Genomic DNA, 24,188 nt, shown 5'->3' with positions numbered 1-24,188 from the left:
GCATCATAGTACACAGTATAAGACCCCAAACCCGTAGGCAACACCAACACTGGGGATTTAGCCAGATCTGTCTTGAGCTTTTGAAAGCTCTCCTCACACTCCCCAGTCAACATGAACGGAGCACCCTTCCGGGTCAATCTTGTCATAGGTGCAGCAATAGATGAGAAACCCTCTATGAATCGACGGTAATACCCTACCAAACCAAGAAAACTCCGGATCTCAGTAGTTGAAAATGGTCTGGGACAACTCTGCACTGCTTCAATCTTTTTCGGATCTACCTTAATCCCCTCACTCGACAATACATGACCCAAAAATGCCACTGAATCAAGCCAGAATTCACACTTTAAAAATTTTGCATACAACTTATTTTCTCTCAAGGTCTAAAGCACGGTCCTCAAGTGCTACTCATGATCCTCCCGGCTCCGGGAGTACACCAAGATGTCGTCAATAAATACAATGATGAATGAGTCAAGATAGGGCTGGAATACATAATTCATAAAGTGCATGAATGTTGCTGGGGCATTGGTCAGCCCAAATGACATCATAAGGAACTCGTAATGACCATACTGAGTCTAGAAGGTAAACTTCGGGATATCCGACTCCCGAACCTTCAAGTGATGATAGCATGAACATAAGTTAATCTTTGAGAACACTCTGGCACCCTATAGTGGATCAAATAGGTCATCAATACGTGTCAATGGATACCTATTCTTCATTGTAACCTTGTTCAACTGGCGATAATCAATACATATGCGCATAGAACCATCCTTCTTCTTTACAAACAAGACCGGAGCACCCCCAGGGTGATACACTGGGCCGAATGAAACCCTTATCAAACAACTCATGCAACTGCTCCTTTAACTCTTTCAACTCTGTTGGGGCCATACGATATGGTAGAATAGAAATGGGCTGAGTGATCGGTAACAAAACAATATCAAAATCGATATCCCTGTCAGGTGACATGCCCGAAAGATTCGCCGAAAATACATCTGGATGATCCCTCACTACCAGAAGTGACTCAACGGTAGGAGTATCAACACGGACATCTCTCACATATGCTAGATATTCATCACATCCCTTTTCAACCATCTGTTGTGCCTTAAGGAAAGACACCACCCTGCTAGGAATATAATCTAAAGTACTTGTCCACTCCAACCGTAGCAAACCTGGCATAGCCAACGTCACCGTCTTGGCATGACAATCAAGGATAGCATGATAGGGCGACAACCAGTACATGTCCAAGATAACATCAAAATCTACAATACTGAGCAATAATAGACCGGCTCTGGTCTCAAAATCACTAAGATCAACTAAACACGACTGATACACATGGTCAACAACAATGGAATCTCCCACAAGTATAGACACATAGACAGGAGAACTCAAAGAATCACGGGATATACCCAAATATGGAGCAAAGTAAGATGATACATAGGAATAAGTGGATCTTGGATCAAATAAGACTGATGCATCTCTATGACAAACTGGAACAATATATGTGATAACTGAGTCAGATGCAAGTGCCTCTGTCCTAGCAGGAAGAGCATAATATCTGGCCTGGCCTCCCCCTCTAGGGCGACCTCTACCTTCTCGACCTCTACCTCTAGCTGGTTGTGCAGGTAGAGTGGCAACTGGTGCGGTAACCATGGCCTGAGAAGCCTGAGGATCCGGTGGAATACAGGGAGCCTTAGTAGTCTGTGGAGGTGCACCCCTCCTGAGTCTGGGGAAATCCCTCACCATATGATGAGTGTTACCACACTCAAAACAAGCTCTCGGGGGACGTGGTTGATGAGACTAACTCAGGCCTTGTTGGCTGGACTGATCGCTAGAAGCACCCTGTGCAAGAGGTGCACTAGACAACGGCAGTGTATAATAGGGAACCTGAGGCCTGGGAGTGGCCGGAATATAGCTAGAAGCAAGAAGTGCTGAATGAACAGGGCAGCTCACATAGCCCCTACCATGACGGGCTGCAACTGGGGCATGGGCACCACTATATGTGCCAGAATCTCGAGGCCTCTTGGCCTCCCTCTCCTCTCTCTCTCGGGCCCATACACCCTCCAATCTATAAATGATCTCCACTACCTGCTGGTATGGATGTCCATCTCCAACTCTCGAGCCATGCTGAATTTGATACCAAGGATGAGCCCCTCAATAAATCGACGAACTCGCCCTCTGACAATATCAACCAAGGCTGGTGCATGCGTGGATAAGTCACTGAACCAGACTGCATACTCCGATACGGTCATAGCACCCTGACGCAACTGCTCAAACTCTACGCGCCATGCATCCCTAAGACTCTAGAGAACAAACTCCCTTATGAAACATCTCTCAGAATTGTTCCCAAGTAAGTGAAACTGCCTGGGCCGAACTACCTAACTCATACGCTCGCCACCACTAATAATCTGCTCCTTTAATTTGGAACGTAGTGAAAGCAACCCTACTCGACTCCACAATACCCATAGTATCGAGAATATGGTGGCACTCCTCAAAAAAACCACTTAAGTCAAGAAATTACGCTTCTGTAAACCATGGCTCGCACCTGCGAGCCTGCTTCTATGGAGTTCCAACCGCACATGCGGTCCCTTTCCTGCTCACACCACTCCGCTCCTATGAAGCCCATTCCGCTCCTGCGCTTCCGCTTCTACAAAAAAATACCGCACCTGCGGTCCCAGCTAGACAAGGCTAGCTTCGCTTCTGCGATCACCTGCTCGCCTTTGCGTGTCTGCACCTACGACCAGTCCCTCTGCAGGTGCGATGACACTAAATACTGGAAACTTCAGCAATTGCACAAGTCCAATTTTGATCTGGTTTCAATCCGTTTCGCACCCGGGGACCCCGGGACTCCCTCCAAATATACCAACAAGTTCCAAAACACATAACGGACCTACTCGAGGCCAAAAATCACATCAAACAACATCGATTCTACGAATCGCAACCCAAATTCAAGCCTATGGACTATGAACTTTCGAATTCTGAATTCAATGTCGATTCATACCAAAACAACCCAAATTGACTTCAAATTTTGCACACAAGTCATAAATGACATTACAGAACTATTTCAAATTTCGAAATTAGGATCCAACCCCAATATCAATAAAGTCAACTCCCGATCAAACTTCTCAAATCTTCCAAACCTTTAGCTTTCCAACTTTCGCCAATTCACGCCGAAACGACCTATGGACCTCCAAACCAACATCCAAACATGCTCCTAAGTCTATAATCATCATGCAGAACTATTAGAACCATAAAAACTCCGTTATGGAGTTGTCTATACAAAAGTCAAACTACGGTCAACTCTTACAACTTAAACCTTGAACTTATGGACTATGTGTCTCATTTCACTCTAAAATTCACCCGAAACCAAAACCGAACACCCCGAAAAGTTATATAAACACAATATAACACAGAGGAGGAAATAAATAGGGGATCTAGGCAAAAACACTCAAAATGGTCGGCTGGGTCGTTACATCCCCCCCCCCCCCACCCTCTTAAAACAAACGTTCGTCCTCGAACGAGTATAAAGACATACTTGAAGTGGTGAAAATATGAGGATAACGGCTATGTATATCATGATCGGTATCACAAGTTCCTCCTCGACTGGCTAACCCCTCCACTGAACCTTCACTGAAGCAATAGTCTTTGACCTCAACTTTCGAACCTGTCTGTCCTAAATGACCACCGGCTCCTCAACGTAAGAAAAATCCTTGTCCAACTGGACTGAGCTGAAGTCTAACACATGAGACTGATCTCTGTGATACTTTCAGAGCATAGAAACATTAAAAACGAGATGAACAGCAGCTAAACAAGGTGGTAGTGCAAGCTTGTAGGCCACATCTTCAACCCTCTTAAGAATCTCAAAAGGCCCGATATACCTAGGGCTCATCTTGCCATTCTTCCTGAACCTCATAACAACCTTAATGGGCAAAACTCGGAGCAAGACCCGCTCCCCAACCATGAATGCAACGTTGCAAACCTTCCGATCCGCATAACTTTTCTATCTAGATTCGGTTGTGCGAAGCCGATCTTGAATCAATTTAACCTTTTCCAAAGCATCCTGAGCCAAGTCTGTACACAATAGTCTAGCTTCGCCCGGCTTAAACCAACCGACCGGAGACTGACACGGCCTCCCATACAAAGCCTCATACGGAGCCATCTGAATGTTTGACTGGTAACTGTTATTGTAGGCAAACTCTGCGAGTGGCAAGAAATGTTCCCAATAAACCCCAAACTCCATTACACACACACGAAGCATATCCTCCAATATCTAAATAGTGAGCTCGGACTATCCGTCTGTCTGAGGGTGATATGTCATACTCAACTCAACCCACGTGCCTAACTCACGTTGTACAGCCCTTCAGAACCGTGATGTAAACTACGTATCCCGGTCAAAGATGATGGATACCGGCACGCCATGAAGTCTGACAATCTCGTGAATATAAACCTGAGCCAGCTGCTCTGAAGAATAAGTAGTCACTACTAGAATGAAATGAGCCGACTTGGTCAACCTATCCACAATAACCCATACTACATCGAACTTCCTCTGAGTCTGTGGGAGCCCAACAACAAAATACATAGTAACCCGCTCCTATTTCCACTCTGGAATCTCTAGCTTCTGAAGCAATCCACCAGGCCGTTGATGCTCATACTTCACATGCTGATAGTTTAGGCACCGATCTACATATTCCACTATGTCCTTCTTCATCCTACTCCACCAATAGTGTTGCCTCAAGTCCTGATATATCTTAGCGGCACCCGGATGAATGGAGTACCGCGAACTGTGAGCCTCCTCAAGAATCAGCGCACGCAAACCATCTACATTGGGCACACATAGTCTTCCCTACATTCGCAACACACTGTCATCCCCAATAGTGAACTCCTTGGCATCGTTGTGCTGAACCGTGTCCTTAAGGACAAGAAGATGGGGGTCATCATACTGATGCTCTCTAAAACAATCATAAAGAGAAGACCGACAAATCACACAAGCCAAAACTCAACTCAGCTCTGAAACATCCAATCTAACAAACTAGTTGGCCAAGTCCTGAACATCCAATGCTAATGGCCTCTCTACTGCCGGTAGATATGCTAAACTGCCCAAGCTCTCCGTCTTACGACTTGAGGCATCGGCCACTACATTGGCATTCCCGGGATGATATAGAATGGTGATATCATAGTCCTTAAGCAACTCTAACCACTTTCGCTTCAGCAAGTTAAGATCCTTCTATTTGAACAAGGTCGGTATAGACCTTACAAGGGACACTATACAAATAGTGCCGCCAAATCTTCAAGGCATGAACAATAGTTGCTAACTCAAGGTCATGGACAGGATAGTTCTTCTCATGCACCTTCAGCTATCTAGACGCGTAGGCAATCACACTACCGCCCTGCATCAACAACTTGTCGAGACCAATACGCGACGCATCACAATACACAGTATAAGACCCCGAACCTGTAGGCAACACCAATACTAGGATTTAGTCAGAGCTGTCTTGAGCTTTTGAAAGCTCTCCTCACATTCCTAGGTCCATATGAATGGAGCACCCTTCTGGGTCAATCTGGTCATAGGTGCAGCAATAGATGAGAAACCCTCTACGAATCGACTGTAATACCCTATCAAACCAAGAAAACTCCAGATCTCAGTAGCTAAAGACGGTCTAGGCCAACTCTGCACTGCTTCAATCTTCTTCGGATCTACCTTAATCCCCTCACTCGACACTACATGATCCAAAAATGCCACCAAATCAAGCCAGAATTCACACTTTCAATATTTTGCATACAACTTCTTTTCTCTCAAGGTCTGAAGCGCGGTCCCCAGGTGCTGCTCATGATCCTCCCAGCTCCAGGAGTACACCAAGATGTCATCAATAAATACAATGATGAATGAGTCAAGATAGGATTTGAATACACTATTCATCAAGTGCATGAATGCTGTTGGGACATTGGTCAGCCCAAATGACATCACAAGGAACTCGTAATGACCAAACCGAGTCGTGAAAGCAGTCTTCAGGATATCCGGCTCCTGAACCTTCAACTGATGATAGCTTGAACGCAAGTCAATCTTTGAGAACACTCTGGCATCCTATAGTTGATCAAATAGGTCATCACTACATGGCAATGGATACCTTTTCTTCACCGTAACCTTGTTCCACTGGCGATAATCAATACACATGCGTATAGAACCATCCTTCTTCTTTGCAAACAAGACCGAAGCATCCCAGAAATTTAGCTTCTGCAGACCATGGATCGCACCTGTAAGCCCGCTTCTACAGAGTTCCGACCGCAACTGCGAAAAATATACCGCACATGTGCTCCCAGTTAGGCAAGGCCAGCTCCGCTTTTGTGATCAACTGCTCGCCTTTGCGAATCCGCTCCTGTGGCCAGTCCCTCCGCAGGTATGATGACACCAGATGCTGGAAACTTCAGCAATTGCACAAGTTAAATTTTGATCCGGTTTCAATCCGTTTCACACCTGGGGCCCCCGGGACCCCGTCCTAATATACCAACAAGTTTCAAAACACATAATGGACCTACTCGAGGCCAAAAATCACATCAAACAATATTGATTCTATGAATCACAACCCAAATTCAAGCCTATGGACTATGAACTTCCAAATTCTGAAACCAATGTCGATTCATACCAAAACAATCCCGATTGACTTCAAATTTTGCACACAAGTCATAAATGATATTACGGACCTATTCCAAATTTCAAAATTAGGATTCGACCACGATATCAATAAAGTCAACTTCCGGTCAAACTTCTCAAATCTTCCAAACCTTTAACTTTCCAACTTTCGCCAATTCACGCCGAAATGACCTACAGACCTCCAAACTAATATTCGGACATGCTCCTAAGTCTAAAATAACCATACAAAGCTATTAAAACTGTCAAAATTTCATTCCAGAGTCGTCTACACAAAAGTCAAACTACGGTCAACTCTTACAACTTAAACCTCTAACTTAGGGACTATGTGTCTCATTTCACTCTGAAACTCACCCGAAACTAAAGCCGAACACCCTGGCAAGTTACATAACTATAATATAACATAGAGGAGGAATTAATAGGGGATCAGGGTTAAAACACTCAAAACGACCGGCTGAGTCGTTACAATATTGATTAGTTTGTACGACCTTTGGCTAGTTTCGGATTGTTCTGCACCGATTTGAGGCTATTAGTGTGATTTGAGGACTGAAAATAGGGCTTGAAAACGAGATAAGTCTCTCCCTAACCTTTAAGAGAAAATTAACCCTATAGGTGTTTAAATTATTAATTATTAATAATTACAGGTGTTACGTACGCAAGAAGAGATGAGAGTCAGTACGTAGCTAAAATCTTGTTATGTCCGAGTAGACATAGGACTTTATTATGCAATACTTGTGCTATATGAACCCAACTTGTTAGTTTAATTACTGCATTAATAAGCGAAACTTGATTAGAGATTATGTTAGACCGAGCTTCGTTACTTTGAGTTTTGGCGGAATATTTGATTATTGATAGGAAATTTATGCTCCTTTATGTGCTTAGCTTAGCGTTGTAAACGTATGTTCCGTAGACCGAAGAGTTTCCCTACTCTTGTGGATCGGACAGAACGCCTCAGCAATATTATATACAATAAGATGCATCCATGGATCGGGTCGTACGAACTCAGTAGTGTATGTACACGATTATTATGGATCGGGCCGTATGAACTCGGCACAACTCGTACGAGATGTCACAAAGAGTCCAATTGTACTTGATATTTCCTTCATGACTTGAGAATTAATAAATACTTGATGGCGCATATTTGTTAAAATTGGCATGTGATATTTATGGGTTTTAAATGGATATTTTGCTAAGAAATTACTTATTTAATGCTTCTTATTCCATTATCACTATTTTATTTCCTACCTATTTATAATTTTTTACACTTTATTTATTGACCTCTAGTAAGCATCGATGTCGACCACTCGTCACTGCTTCTTCGAGGTTAAACTAGATACTTACTGGATACACATTGTTTATGTAATCACGCTACACTTCTGGAAATATGGTGAAGGTACTGAGGTAGGTACATCTGGTGTCCATCCATGCGCATACTCGCATTATCCGGAGGCCTAGTGGTGAGCTGTTGTTCTTGCTCCGTTCTGCAGTACCCAGAGCCTCCTCTTGTTGTACTTATTATTCCTGTCTATTTTACTTCAGACAGTAGTTGTAGGAGGTTTTTGTATATTCTACTAGTTTGTTCGTGCACTTGTGACACCGATTTTGGGAATTTCTAGTAGACATTCATGATTTTGTCTATTGATATTACTGTTTCACTCTCATATTTTATTTTATGTTTTATATCACCATGCCCTTTTATACCTGGCTTTTCTATTAAATAAAAATTCATGATTTTAAAATTAAGAAAGTGAATAATTAAATGGATAGTTCACCGTTGGCTTCCTAACGCCGACGTTGGGCGCCATCACGACCTATAGTGAGAATTGGGTCATAACAGAGCCTGACTTGCGTTGGGTTGTTATCCTTGCTAACCGTTTTATATCCCTTATTGGGGGTGTGACTTGGACGTGATTAGGCCTACTGCATATAAAGCACCCTTTGAACTTGCCACCCTTCTCCATACCATTGGAATTCTCTGTTTGCCTTCCTTTCCCAGTATTCCCTTCATCTACGACAGTATGGATGTTCCCGTTTTTCTTCCATTGCTTTATTTTGTCCTTAGACTTGAAATGCGAATTTTTCTTATGGTCGTCACCCTTATCAAAGTCAGGCAACCCATCTGCCGCCGCGATAGCATATGAGAGATTTTAGACATTCTGCCTTCTCAACTCTCTTACGCCCATGAATTCAACCCGCTCATGAAATATTACAACTTGTCTTCTTCTGCCGTGTTGCCTATATTGAACATCAATAAACAAAACTCCTTTACATACGTCCTCATAGTGCCGCTTTGCTTTAAGCGTTGCACATCTCTAAAAACCACAACAAGTTGTTTGGAAAGAATTAAGATTTTAATTTCTTCAGCGTTTCCCATGTTTCAATATGTGCCAATCCTGCACTTTTCATTTTTGCAGCTATTGTCCGCAACCAAATCTTCGCATCATCAAAGGAAGTTTTTCAACTCTTTGGCGCCTTGCATGCTATTGTACGCCTTTGGTTCTGGCACTTTTATACTTGCATGCTCATCACCTCTAGGGACACTATTTTGCAATGTCTTTTGAAGTAGGAGTACTTCCCTATGCAATTCTTCCTTCTCATTGCGTTTCAATTTCCATTTCTGCCATGGCAGCCTCATCCCTCTCTGCATGATCTGCTTCCAAATGCGTTATTCTCGCGAGAACTGAAGCATCTTCTCCTATTTTAAGGGCCTGTCCACTAAGTGATTCCAACTGCTCCACCTTCTGGACAAATTATGTGCTCGTGCCACTTGTCATACGGCTAAGTCCGCTTCCTTAACGTGTGCTCTAATACTAGTTTTCACATGGGCTTTTTCATGCCCGAGTTTCTGTTCGAGGTTCGCCCACTATGCGACTATCAAGTGTAGACTTGACTCAGCCTTTGTCGATAGTTAAACTTTTTTTAGACTTATATTATTTTTAGCGTAGCAAAGTAAAGGCACAATCAGATACGGAAAAACTCTCAACCTTTACATTAATGTCAAAATATACAAAGGGCCTATCACTCGTTATGAGAACAAGTCAGTCACAACTCAAGTTCAACTTTGACTAGACACAATCACAAGTTTATTGCTTCCTTTAAATACTCTCTTGAAACCCTCACATTTCTTCCTGGTGTTCCTTAGCAAAATTACAAGTCTTTTACCCTCTAATTTCCTCTTAGGCCAAGGCTTCACATTTATAACACATGTGCTAGCCTTTCGCTTACAACAATAGGCTTATGAAACTTGTTTGGCTCAAGACTAATAAGAACTAATATGCAGTTGACATCACCAATTGCCTTGGTATTCAAATTTCAAATTACAAAGGTGCTGCAAAACTTTAGGAATATGGCCACAAGCAGTTAAAACTGCCCAACTACCCCATGTGCATTTTGTGCTCAGTTGTTGTACGCGCCCATGGCTGGCATTGTGCCCAGCCTTGGCCCTTTGACACTATTCTGCTCTAATGCCATGCTCGCAACCTGCTGCCCATGACTTAGTCGCACAAGCCTGATGCTACATATGTCTTGGCTGTATTTCACTTTGTCGTGCCAACTCTTGTTTTCGTCGTGCCATTCCTTAACTTTTACCTTGCCTTGCCTTGCCTTTGTCCTTCTAGCCTTTGCCATTAGCCCCCCTTGATTTTCCCACACTTGGTCCGACCTCGGCACAGGCCACAAGCTGGTGTGCCACTGTCCGTTCCACCCAACATCCATGCCATGTTATGGCGCACCAATCTCCCCACATTGCTTATTGTCAACTTGACAGTGTCCACCAACATTATTCTGCATGCTTCATTTATCCCGCATATAGGCCCATGAGAAGGCCATTCACGCCTACCCCTTGCCACCATTGTGTCATCTGCCGAGTCAAAGGTCAAGCCCCTAACACTAATCATCATAGTATTTTAGTTAACTAGTATAACACAAAAGAGGGCTTGCATTTGTATTGCAAAATTGAAAATTCGCAGACCCTCAAATTCCCTCCCTACTTTACAACAACAACAACCACAACATATACCACAAGTGGGGTCTGGGAAGGGTATTGTGTACGCAGGACTTACTCCTATCTGGCGAGGTAGAGAGGCTGATTCCAATAGACTCTCGGCTCAAGAAAAGATAAAAAGAGAGAAAGGAAGAAGACGAAGAAGAAAGAGGAAGAGGAAAGAAAGAATAAGGGGACAAAGAACGATAAGGAAAATGAGAAATTTGCCTCCCTACTTTAATATGTGCTATTGTGATAAAGTTCAATCACGTAGTTTGAGAATTTGCCGTTATAGTAAATAAAATTATGTGATCAAAATTAACTCATAAAATAGAGTTGTTTGGCTTATTTAAACATTAACTCGTGCTCTAATTAGATTATTAATTTGTTAATTGTAACTGTGAAAGTATAATTTATGCTCTTTCTCTCGTTTGAACATCATTAGCTTGTACAGGTGTAAAATAAAGTGAAATGTGATTGTAATTTTGAAAATTTAAACAATCTAAGATGGTACAACTTTTCTTTAAATCGGCACAATGGAACAGATGATGTAACGTTACATATGCACTAATTAGTTTCTCATGTATTCTTCTAAATTGATTTGATCAAAGAAAAGGTAAAAGCTCTACTTCAAACTTAGCGGCTAATAGCGCCAGACTTTTAAAATCTGCTTATTTTGAGAATTATTTTTTTCAAAAGTACTTTTCAAAAAAGTACTTTTGGTGAGAATCGGTTTGTGTTTGGCTAATTAATTTGAAAAACACATTTGAGCAGTAATTAGTGTTTGGCCAAGCTTTTGAAAATGTATTTTTCTCAAAAGTGTTTCTCAGAAAAGTGCTTTTGGAGATAAGCTACATTTTTTGCTTCTCAAAATCTATTTTTGTTTCTCCTCAAAAACATATTTTTTTCTTCTAAAAGCTTGGTTAAAACCTCTGGTTTTGGCCAAAAGCACTTTTGACAAGAAAAAATATTTTTGGCCCCAAAAAAAACTTGCCGAACAGGTTATAAGTTACTTTTGTTTTCCACTTATTTTTGAATTTATTCTGCCATTTATACCTTTGTTTTGTAGATGGTACGCGCTTGGAGAGGTGGATTTAAATTTGGAGTTAGTGGAGCAAAATACTACTTTACTTTTCAACATGGAATGAACTACTAGGGCTATGTTGTGGCAGGGACTCTTTCAAGTCTTTATTGAAGATTTGAACCCCAAGTTTTAATTATTTAATATTTGAACCCCTTTTATGATTAATGCTAATTATGCTAATTCCCATTAATGTATGTTGAAACCAACCCAGAAGTTAAAAAAAATACAATTTGGTCCAAACAAATAAACAATTAAAATAAACCAAAGAAGAAATGTAAAGATGTATTTTTTTTACCTTATAAAAAAGAAATATAAAAATATATTTCCCTCTCCCAACTCATCTCCTTCCTATTTTTCCCTTCTAGATCGAAGGAAAATCTAAAATACTCCATTGACAACCATTATTAAAGCTTAAGCTTCAAGCTTGAAAATTAAATTTTTCGAAATTGTCAATTATTTTGAATGGGTATCATAGGGTTTTGTTGAGGATCTTTTGAGGAGCTTAAACCTCAAATTTGAGCGAGTTTGGAGAAGATTTTAGGTGGTTTGGATGAAATTTCAGATTTGAGGTTGAGGTTGAAGATGATCACTTCCGATTTATGTTTATTATCTATTTTAACTTAGTCCATATTAAACGACCTAGATGTACTTATAATAACTTTAAAAGTGTGATATGAATCTATAATAGATTTTAAGTCAGTTTATACAAAACTGCATACATGTGCTTATGTTGCATTTGGCTTATACTAAAACTCATACATACTCTATTATCAATGTCTAAAAGCCAAAACCAAAATCCCGACCTCCACACCAGGGGCGGATCTAGCGCTATGGATACGGATTTAATTGAACCCATAACTTTCGACAAAACCCGAGAATATACTGTGCAAAATTACTGAAATATGATCATATGTTAGTGTTTGAACCCATAGACTAAATGAGGCTATGGGTTCAGTGTTAAAACTGATGGGCAAAGTTCCACTTATTGCGAGAAGATTGGAGTTCGAATTTATGTGTACACAACTTTTATTGTAATTTTATTTGAGTTACTGTTTGACTTCTTTATTACTTATGGGCTTTTTTTGCCCCTTCCCATTTAAAGAGGTCCGTTTCTTATCCTTAAAAGATGAAGACCTACCTAATTAATTTTATTCTTGTACTTCATTAACTCGTGGGGCTTTTTAATAATTATAAAAAAGTTGGTCTTCACAAAACTTTAAGAGATCAAAACCTTCCACTTTTCAGAAGGTTCATCGGTTCCCAAATTTTTAAAGCTAGAGTTTCAAAAGAATCAAAGCAAAGGCTCTTCTTCAGTTTTTCTTGGACATAAACTGCAATCAATCCTCTTCTTTAGTTTTGTTGGTATGCCTCTATTGCTCTTTCTCAATAATAATACAATAATATTTATTAATTATAAGTTACAAGATTTGACACTATTGTTCTTGGTTCTTGCATTTTGGTTCCATATAAGAAACAGGTCAAATGTTTTACTCTATTACTTCACTAATTAAAGACTTTATTTTGAATTCATTTATTTTAACTATTAAACTCATGTTTAGCTCACATATAGTAAATTTTAGTGATAAACTGCAATGATTTGTTTTGTGCTTCAACATTTGAGTTTTAAGGATAAATTTAACTTTTTATATCATATTAATTACTAGTCAATCATTTCCTAAACTAATCTTACTTTTAGGCCTGGGGAATAACTCCATTCTTGTTGTGCTGAAAAAATTAGATATTGTATCATATTAACTCCAACTTCATAAGTACTTAAGTTGTTGAAATATCGATTTGGTTGGATTAAGTTTCAATTACACCTTGAAGTGTAATTTATTTTTTGTGATTTTTAGGATCTTTTTAGTGAAGGTGGATATGATCACGAAATTTTTCAAGGTTATTCCAACTCCTCAAAGTCCTGGTTCTGGTTCTAGTCCTCCTACGCCGAGTTCTTCTCCATGTCCAATTATTCATGACAATATCAATCCTTCGGCGGTATCAAACAAAGAAAAAATGTTGAATTTGAATCTTGAACCTGATCCCGCAGAAAGAAAGCAAATTTCAGAGTATCCTCCGAATTTACGTGACCGAGTGAGAAGATATTATATTCAACAAGGACCTTGTCAATCTCATAATTGTAGTTTTCCAAAAAGAGATTTTGGTGGATTTATGCGTCAGTTTAATCTTGAATGGTTTAACACTTCATACTCTGAATGGTTAGAATATAGTACTAAAGTTGATGCAGTATTTTGCTTATGTTGTTACTTGTTTAAAAATGAGCATGGAGGAAATGAAAAAGTTGGGGATTCTTTCACAAAGAGTGGTTTTAGAGCTTGGAATAAAGCTACAGAAAGGCTTAACGCACATATTGGAGAGGTGAATAGTCTTCACAATAGATGTTTTATGATGATGAGAGATTTAATTAATCAAGAACAATCAATTCTAACCTCTTTTGACAAGCAGTCTAAAAAAAATTAAAAGTGATTATCGAGTTCGGTTGAATGCTTCGATTGATGTGGCAAAATTTCTTTTAAAATAAGGAATGTCTTTCCGGGGCCACGATGAAGGTGAAACTTCTACTAAAAGAGGAAACTTTATAGAACTCTTACAATGGTATGCAGATAGGGATGATGAAGTGAAAAAAGTTGTGCTACAAAGTGCTCCACAAAATAACATGATGATTGCTCCAAATATCCAAAAAGAGATCGTGAATGCTTGTGCGAAAGAAATAATTAAAGCAATAGTTGAAGATTTAAATGGAGATTATTTTGGAATTTTGGTTGATGAATCTAAGGACGTCTCTCGTAAGGAACAAATGGCTCTTGTTCTGCGGTATGTCAACAAAGAGGAAAAACTTATTGAGCGATTCCTTAGTATTGTTCATGTTAAAAAAATAACTTCATCGTCATTACAAAAAGCAATCTATGATTTGCTTTTAGAGCACTCATTGAGTCCATCTCAAATACGGGGACAAGGTTATGATGGAGCTAGTAACATGCAAGCAGAAATCAATGGTCTTAAAACTTTAATTCTGAAAGATAATCCTTCGATATATTGTATACATTATTTTGCCCATCAATTGCAATTGACTCTTGTAGCCGTTGCAAAAAAATATTGTGATGTAGATCAATTTTTTTATATTGTTGCTAAAGTCTTGAATATTGTTGGAAGTTCTTTTAAGCGTAGGAATATGCTACGAGAGGATCAGGCAAAAAAACTAGAGGAGCTACAAGTGCTTGGTGAAATTCATACAGGAAGTGGACTAAATCAAGAACTTGGACTCCAAAGGCTAGGTGATACCTGATGGGGTTCTCATTTTAAGACAGTGCGTAACTTTATTGCATTATTCTCGTCAATCATTAATATACTTGAGTTTCTTGCAAGTGAGGGTGCAAATTATCTTGAGAGATCAGTGGCAAAAAGTCTAGTAAATGACATAAGATCTTTTGAGTTTGTGCATATGATGCATTTGATGTTAAAATTATTAGCAATCACAAATGATTTGAATATAGCTTTGCAAAGAAAAGATCAGGATATTGTAAATGCTATGAAGCTTGTTGGTTTCGCCAAGAGGCAATTGCAAGTGATGAGAGAATCTAAATAGGAATCTTTGATAGATGACGCCTCTTCATTTTGTTCCAAGTATGATATTGTGATCCCTGAAATGGATAAGAACTATCATCTTGGAAAGTCAAAGCATAGGAGTTCAAGTGTTACATATTCTCATCATTTGTGTGTCGAAGTTTTTAATACTATTATTGATTTGTAACTTTCAGAGCTTAACAGTCGTTTTGATGCGGTGAATAGTAATCTACTTCTTGGTATGGCTAGTTTGAGTCCGGATAATTCTTTTGCAAATTATGATAAAGACAGAATTATGAAACTTGCTACACTTTATCCTCATGAGTTTAGTGGTTCAAAGCTTGAAGATCTCAGTTACGAGCTTGACAACTATATTCTCTTTGTGAAAGAAGACAATGATTTCTCTAACTTGAAAGGACTTGGAGATCTTTCAGAAACATTAGTTGAAATAGATTTGTACAAGACTTGGAGACTTATATTTTTACTTGTGAAGTTAAGTCTGATATTGTATGTCGCTACTGCAACAGTAGAAAGAGCTTTTTCTTTAATGAAGTACATCAAAAATGACTTGCGTAGCAAAATTGGTGATGGATTTTTGAATGACTGTTTAGTTTGTTATATAGAAGATGAAGTATTTGAAAGTGTACCTAATGATGCGATTATTGATCGTTTTCAAAACATGACAACCCGTTGGGTTCAATTGTAATGGTGATATTTATTGAATATATATTATGTTAGATGGTTCGGTACTTATTACATATATATTAAATATCATTATTCGTATTTCATTCGGTTATTATTATATAGTACCTTGAGGTATATCCTAGAATCTAAATTTTGAACCCATAAAGTTAAATTTCTAGATCCGCCTCTGCTCCACACACCCATCCTCCAAAAAATCCTAAATACGCATTTCTCTTATTGATAATTATTACTTTTTGACGGAAATTAGTGACTACATAATATGTTAACAATATGAGACTGGTGACTTAACGTAATGATAATCTAAAATAATGATAATTAATGAGAAATATTAACAACATGTTAATGAAAAATCTGCACATTATAAATTTGTTACAAATTACAAACTAATAATAGTATTTTAATAAGTAAATAATATTTTAAAAAGAAATGTGACATTGTAAAGTATAAAACTAAAATTAATGACTAAACATATGATGACCTGATAGGTCATCTTTAAATTTAATAATTATTTATGTGTTCTTAAACCTCAAATAGCACCATTCAGCTTTTTTCGACTTGCGTGTGCAGCCCGTAAATTTTTTCGAATATTGTTGACTTCGGTCAACATTTTGACTTCGTGATTTGATTAAAATGTGAAATAGTGCTTCAAAACTCATTTGAGTTGACTTCGGTCAATGTTTTGAGCAAATAGATCCGGATCAGTATTTTGACAGTTCCGGTAGGTCTGTATCGTAATTTGGGACTTGGACGTATGCACGAAATTTAATTTAGAGGTCCTTACCTTGAGTTATCGCTATTTGTTGAAAATTGAAAGTTTGAAGATTCCAAAGTTTAACCACGGATTTGACTTTATTGATATCGGGGTCGGAACCCGATTTTAGAAATTGGAATAACTCCGTTATGTCATTTATGACTTGTGCGCTAAATTTAAAGTTATTCCGAATTCGTTTAATATGTTTCGGCATGAGTTTTGTAAATAGAAAAGTTTGAAACTTCTAATTCTGAATCGAGGTGTGAATTGAAATTTCGATGTTATTTGATGTGAATTGAGACCCCTAATAAGTCCGTATTATGTTACGGGACTTGTTGAAATATTCGGACGGGGTCCCGAGTGGCTCGGATGAATTTCGGACGAGCCACTGACCATTTGGAACATGTTGTCCAGTGTTGGTTCTGTTGCATCCCACCTGCGCATTTTTGGCCACAAGTGCGTGCCCGCTTCTGCGAAGGAAATGTCTCTTCTGCGACGTTGAGGCTGGGAAGGAAGCTTCGCTTCAGCGAAGCTTTGATCGCAGGTGCGATACCGCTTCTGAGGCCAGCCGATCGCAAATGCACACCCCGTCTCTTATGCGGCTCCTTCTTGCGCTTCTACGCATCCGCAAATACAGCCCATTTTTCGTAGATGCGAAACTCGCATGGCTGCTTGGCTTTGCAAATGCGGCCCTTATCTCGCAAATGCAAGGCCGCAGATACGATCTTTTGCCCGTAAATGCGAGACTGGGCATAACATTAAGGGGTCATTTGGTATGAGGTATAAGTATATATAGTGCTGGTATAAAATTTTAATACCACCTTAATACTTTGTTTGGTTAACAAACCTGGTATAAATTATCCCGGGATTAAAATTAGTATCGGAATAACTTATATCTTGTAGGGGGTGGGGTAATTAGTGTCGGGATAACTTATACCTTCTTCTTAGAAATTATGCAATTATCATTTTTAATACAACATACCAAACAGTGAATAAAATATAATATCATGATAACTAATCTCAGCATAACTAATTCAAGCGTAACGTATCCCAACATAAGCCGTATTCATACCAAATGACCACTAAGGGGTCGGAAATGGCCATTTTTCTTCATTTCGTTTGGGTTTTAAAACCTCGGTTTTTGGGCGATTTGAAGGAGTTTTTCACGACTTCAAACTGGATAAGTGTTCCTTATCATATATTGATGATATTTCATAAATTCATGTCCATATTCATTGTTTATTTCGGATTTAGATGAAAGAAATTAGAATTTTTGTAAAACTTTTCAAAAACGAAAATTTAGGATTTGAAGGTTTGACATCGGAATTTGATAATTTTTGTATGGTTGGTCTCATCTCGGAACGGGTGTTCGGATTTCGTAAGTTTTTTCGAGATTCGAGATGTGAGTCCCACTGTTGATTTTTGAGATGAATTTCGGAATTTAATTCAGAAAATTAGAAATTCCATGTGGAATTAATTCCTACGAATCGTGTTGAGTATATTGAATTGTTTGTGACTAGATTCGAGGCATTCAGATACTAATTCGCGAGGCAAAAGGTGTATTGGAATCTTTAGTTGGTTGCAAATCGAGGTAACTGTCGTGGTTAACCTTAACTTGAGGGAGTAGGACTTGCAAATCGAGGTAACTGTCATAGCCTCGTCACTACTTCGTCGAGGTTAGGCTCGACACTTACGGAGTACACGGGGTCGGTTGTACTCATACTATACTTTACATTTCTTGTACAGATTTTGGAGTTGGTCCCAGCAGCGTACCATAGACGTGCTCGGATTCAGCTACCCAGAGGAGACTTGAGGTATAACTGCACATCGTCCGCAGTTCTGAAGTACCCTTCTATCTTATCTTAGTTGTATATTATCTTTCAAACAACTTGAATTTTATTCAAACCTTTATTTATATTATTCTAGTAGTTCGTACACTTGTGACACCAGATTCGGGGATGTATTTTGATGATTCGGTAGTTATGGTCTTCCGCACTTTATTTCAGTAATTGACTTCCGTTTAGTTTAATTTATTTAAAAATGGTTAAGATTAATCTAACGTTGGCTTGCCTAGCAAGTGAAATGTTAGGCGCCATCACGGTTCCTGTGATGAAAATTTCGGGTCGTGGCAAAATAATATGTTAACAACATGAAATTGGTGGCACAATGTAATGATGATCTAAAATAATAATAATTAATGACTAATATTAATAATATGTTTATGTAAAGGTTGTGATCACTTGTTTATCGATTATTACAATAACTATTTGTTAACAACTTAAAATTTGTAACATAACTAGATGTGAACAACATGAGATGTTCTTAACTATATTTTAATTGGTGACTAAACTAGATAGCGACAAGAAGAAACGGACTTCATAACTATATTGCAAACACTACAATATCCCATGATTACATTATTTTCACTTGTAATGTCGAGATTAATAACGAATGCCTCATCATATATTAATAATAATAACATTGATATTAATATCTCGTTAACACAATGTTAATTTTATTATTTATTAGCCAAGAATGATAAATTTTCAATAAGAGCGCGTATTTAGGATTTTTTTTTGGGGGGGGGGGGGGGGAGGGGTAGGTTTGGGGTCTAGATATTGATAGTAGACTATGAAGGTATTTTAGTATAAACCACATTCAACACAAGCTGACTTAAAATCTATTATAGATCAAGATACATTTTTGAAAACTATCCTAAAGTTTGTCACAACCCAAATTGGAGGGAAATGACGGGCACCTGGTACCTTACTCAACCGAGTACAAACGTAATGTATTTTTCTTATCATACCATCATGGGTAGATGGGCCAGAAGGGCCATCATGAGATAATCAAAATAAAACATAAGGAATTACTCGACAAAGGATGACCCAACATGATATACAAATTTATACATGTGACATACGGGCCTATAAGGTCGACTTGAGCATTGTCCACTCAAAATATAGGCCGACAAGGCCATACAAGTATCCATATACATGATATCTGTCTACAAGCCTTTAAGAGTACATAAACGTCATAAAGGTCGGGACATGGCCCCGTCATACTAATCATTACTTGTCCAAATCATACTGACCAAATAAGAAACTCCGGAGCAAGTGGAGTGCAATAACACCTTTCGTTGAGTTGATAGCCTACTAGGAGGACCGTCAACTTATTTATCGGGACCTACGGGCATGAAACGCAGAGTCCTAGACAAAAGAGACATCAGTACAAATAAAGTACCGAATATGTAAGGTAGAAAAGCATAAATAAGAACAATAATCAAAGAGAGATAGAGAAGATACAACATGTAACATCTGAGTGCTTCTGAGAGCTACTGACATGAAATGCATGATACATAAACTTTTAAAAACATACGCCTCTATGGACATTATCGTCATCATATCGTACCCGACCGTAATAGGCTCGGTAAAAATGTACCTGGTCATCATAAGGCTTGGTTGAATCATACTCGGCCATGTGGAGCTCGGTAAAATTCAACTAATCAGTGATTGCACAATAGGTGTTGTACCCGGCTGACTATAGCGCGGCTCGGTAGAGTAAAATAGATACATATATATAATGCATGTTGGATTCATGGAATCACATTCTAAACCTTTCAGGTTGACGTAAGATCGTTGCACCTTCGATTAAAATTATGGACATCCATTCATCAATGTGAACCTCAGTAGGATTCAAGGATCATACATACATGCTTAGAATAACTTTATAAGGAAAGAACAACATGGACAACCTTAGTTGCTAGGAGTAGATCCGTTATGAAATAGCACATCATTTACGATCATTTCACTTTAGATCATGCCAAAATAAATAAGGAAGTTCCTTAACATACCTTTGCAATCTTCTCTCCAATTGTCAACCAAACTCAATATGATCTTCTTAAGTTTATAATGAGTAAACGACTTCGTCGTCATCATATAAGTGTTGTAACTCTCATATGTCAAAACTAATATTCCACAAGAAAATGGAAAGCACCTCCCCTGTTTGTACTACATTCCATAAGTTACTAAAAGTCACCAAACATACCAAACAACAATCAATAGCTATATGGAACACAACTAGCACAATAACACGTTGAGCGGCAAGCTCAGTTCATGTCTAATAATACTATATTTTGAATCCTTTCCCTCTTATTTATATTCATAAAAATATTGATAATAACAACAAATATACTCAGGTTATTCTATAAATTTTCCATCCATAAAACGTTGCAAGAACACCTCCCAAATAGTCCAACAATCAGCAATATTACTAACAAGCCTTTCGATCGATATGTCACAAATTCTAGCTTCAACGACTTAGCCATAACTTGGATAAGCTTAAATACATGTAGAGTAAGACATTCATTACCTTTAAACAGATAGAACAACTTCAATTTGAGCTTATTTCACCACGAAACATCCTTCTAACGCAGCCACAAGAACAAGGAAGTGAAACTAGCAATCAATTCGGTTTTCTCGGCACTAGAATCACTTTGGAAGACTTGAAATTACCTAGAGTTGATATGTGAACCTTAGGAGAGTATTTTAAATAACTTAAACCACTTTAAAAACTTCCCACACGAGTTGTAACCACATCAAAATCAGCAACCACAAGAAGAACAAGAAACATACTAGCGCCACGGGATTCCCAACACTTGATTTGTGTTGTTTACCCTTGGTTTGGGTCTTGGATCATGACAGAAATTTAAGAGAAAGTTTTTAGATATATAAGGTCTTAAGAGAGTGGAAATAATGAGTTAAAACAAGCTTTAGGCATCACACACACACACACACACACACACACATATATCAAGATGTCTCAACCGCCTAAGTGGGTCCCATAGGGAGTTGCTTGCGCAGTCTCGCAAAAATACGAATATCTCTCTACTCCGATATCGTATTAACAAATGGTTTAATGTGCTGAAAATGAGACTTGTAGATATTCAATATGATATGTGGATCATCCCGTAATTCGAAGTATATTGGGAGAAAATCTCAGCTAAATTTGACCTAAATTTCAGCATATTTATGAATGTAACTTATGATGACGTTTTCCAACTTTTGTTCCACAACTCGCTTGACTTAAAAACATAATAAATGACTATCAGACGACTAAAATAGCTCATAACATAACCTCCTTATTATGTTGAGTACCCTAGTCTCACCCTAAAAGTACATGTTATGACATTCCCAACTTGTCGACTGCGAAATTTATTTTCTTCAATTCGTTTAGCTTCTAATCCTTCTAATCCTCTTGGTAGTTGTTATTCATGATCTTAAATATTTGTAACCTTCAAGGTAACACGAGTAACATACTTATATTCTCCCAAATATAATCTCATTTTTGAGCTTACATCAATCAACTTACGGCGAACTCTCACGTACGAAAACATGAGGTGTAACATCATTCCCCCCTTTTGGAACATTCGTCCTCGAATGTTGACTGATGCACTTATCAGTATGATAACTAATAGATTTTATAAATACTATAATATTGTCCTTGCCATCTAGGTAATTATTCTGTAAATAAATCCAAAGGCCAGGGCATTCCCCGCTTTAGGCCTCTTTCGCACACCACGATTTGTGGTCGGAATTCTTCTAATTTTGTAACTGTTGCTACCTTATGTCATGCAGTCTGTATGACTCTGTCCTTGTATGTGCACCTCTTATATCCTTTTTCCTCCTACTTTTATCCAATCTCTAGGCCTCACTTTGTGAACATATACAGAACAATGACAAGTTGTTCCTCTAGGCATCTATAGGTGTACTGAAATTCTTCGCTCGATACTTTGTCGAACTAACGACTATTGCTATATTTTTTTCATAGCCTCGGTTATTTATCTTTATGGATTTACTGCATCTAGGTAGGTCATACTATATCATAAATCTTACTTCGGTTTATTATTACCGATGTTTTCTACCTAACTCCAGGTTACTCTCTCAGTGCTTATCCTATATGTATAAATCTAAGTCTTTTAATGCTTCCTTATTACTGTTCATCTAAAGAATGACATCCTAATCTCCTCTCGTACTTTGGAACTTTTATCCATCTATTATTGATTCACCTTAATATTTATCTATAATCTACCACTAATAACTTTAAACTTCTTACGTAATACATTATCACTAGGGCTCACGTCACATCGGGGAACAATTGAAGTTATTCGCCTGGTCCATCTAGGGACGATACTATACTTCAATAACTATACTTCATAGCATCCTAACATAATTCATCTTATGGGGGTATTCTAATCCCCTGCAATTCATGAAATCTCTTCTCGTTGAATCATTACTCAATCGAAGGACTATACATCATCCTTTTATCATTTATCGCAATTACACCATTACTTTATGTCACAATCCAAAATCTAACTAGTCGTGATGGCACCTAACCCAACCCGCTAGGTAAGCCAATTAACAACTATCCAATTCCAATGATATTTAATAATACAGTTAAGTAAAGAAATTATCTGAATCTGATACATTCTCCACGAACTGGTAGTACAAATCATGAGCTTCTAAGAATAGAGTTTACAAAGCTAGTATGAAGTAAATACATTATCTGTTTGAAAATTTCATAAACAGAGTTTTGTGAGTCTAAGTCTACCATAAACAAGAGGCAGCTACAACCGAAACGCAGGTACATCTTCAGATCCAGCTCCCATCGAACACAACAACATTAGCAGCCAACATTTGCACGCAAGGTACAGAAGTGTAGTATGAGTACAACCGACCACATGTACTCAATAAGTAACAAACCTAACCTTAGGTTGAAACTAGTGAGGAGCTAACACAAAGGTCGGGTCCAACACCAATATTCCACAACAGTTCATAACAACATAATACAAGTAACAAAAGAGGTATCTCAGAAATAAAATGCTCAGTTCGTTCACAGTTCCAAAAAAATAGGCATTTCTTTTCAAGTATCTCAGTGAAAACCCAAATCTTTTACCGAAAAAGCCAAAATACGAGTAAGTTTGAAAACTGTGATTTTTCTCAAAACTCGTTTCAATAACAAGTAAGGTGTTTCATTTTTTTTTTTCACTCCAGATAGCCAGTGTAAAACAAATGCATCACTATGCCCATATGTCAACATGTGTGACAATTCATGAATGACGTGATACCGTACATCATGAGGAAAGTACATCTCTATGCATGTATGTCATGTGTGCATGTCAATTCAATGTATCTCAGAGATGAACTCATGGACTCACATTCTTAGAGTACTCAATCTCACTTTCTCACACATTTCACTCATCATGCTCAATCAGTCGGTACTATATATGGCCAATCCGGCACAGGGAAGATCCATCCCGGAGTATACACATGAACTGATCATCAGTCACTCAGTACCGAGTAGGGCCAATCCAGCTCGTGGAGAAGATCCATCTCCAGGTATATAATGCTTCGGACAAGATCCATGTTCAGGGAAGATCCATCCC

General features: G+C 38.4%; 2 protein-coding genes across 2 annotated transcripts; both read left to right on the top strand.

Moving 5' to 3' along the window:
• The first annotated feature begins 13,581 nt into the window (after window positions 1–13,581).
• On the top strand, window positions 13,582–14,184 carry LOC138899151 (uncharacterized). Its single transcript, XM_070185273.1, has one exon. The coding sequence runs from the start codon at window positions 13,582–13,584 to the stop codon at window positions 14,182–14,184; it is 603 nt and encodes a 200-aa protein (XP_070041374.1).
• A 64-nt stretch (window positions 14,185–14,248) lies between these two features.
• Window positions 14,249–15,994, top strand: LOC104099958 (uncharacterized). Its single transcript, XM_009607095.2, has 2 exons — window positions 14,249–14,999; window positions 15,483–15,994. Exons 1-2 carry the CDS (start codon window positions 14,249–14,251, stop codon window positions 15,992–15,994), a joined length of 1,263 nt encoding a protein of 420 aa, XP_009605390.2.
• The last annotated feature ends 8,194 nt before the right edge of the window (window positions 15,995–24,188 follow it).

The sequence above is a fragment of the Nicotiana tomentosiformis genome, chromosome 9 (assembly GCF_000390325.3).
Source record: "Nicotiana tomentosiformis chromosome 9, ASM39032v3, whole genome shotgun sequence".
Lineage (NCBI taxonomy): Eukaryota > Viridiplantae > Streptophyta > Magnoliopsida > Solanales > Solanaceae > Nicotiana > Nicotiana tomentosiformis.
The sequence above is the reverse complement of the archived record's forward strand: the minus strand, read 5'-3'. Positions and strand labels throughout refer to the sequence as shown.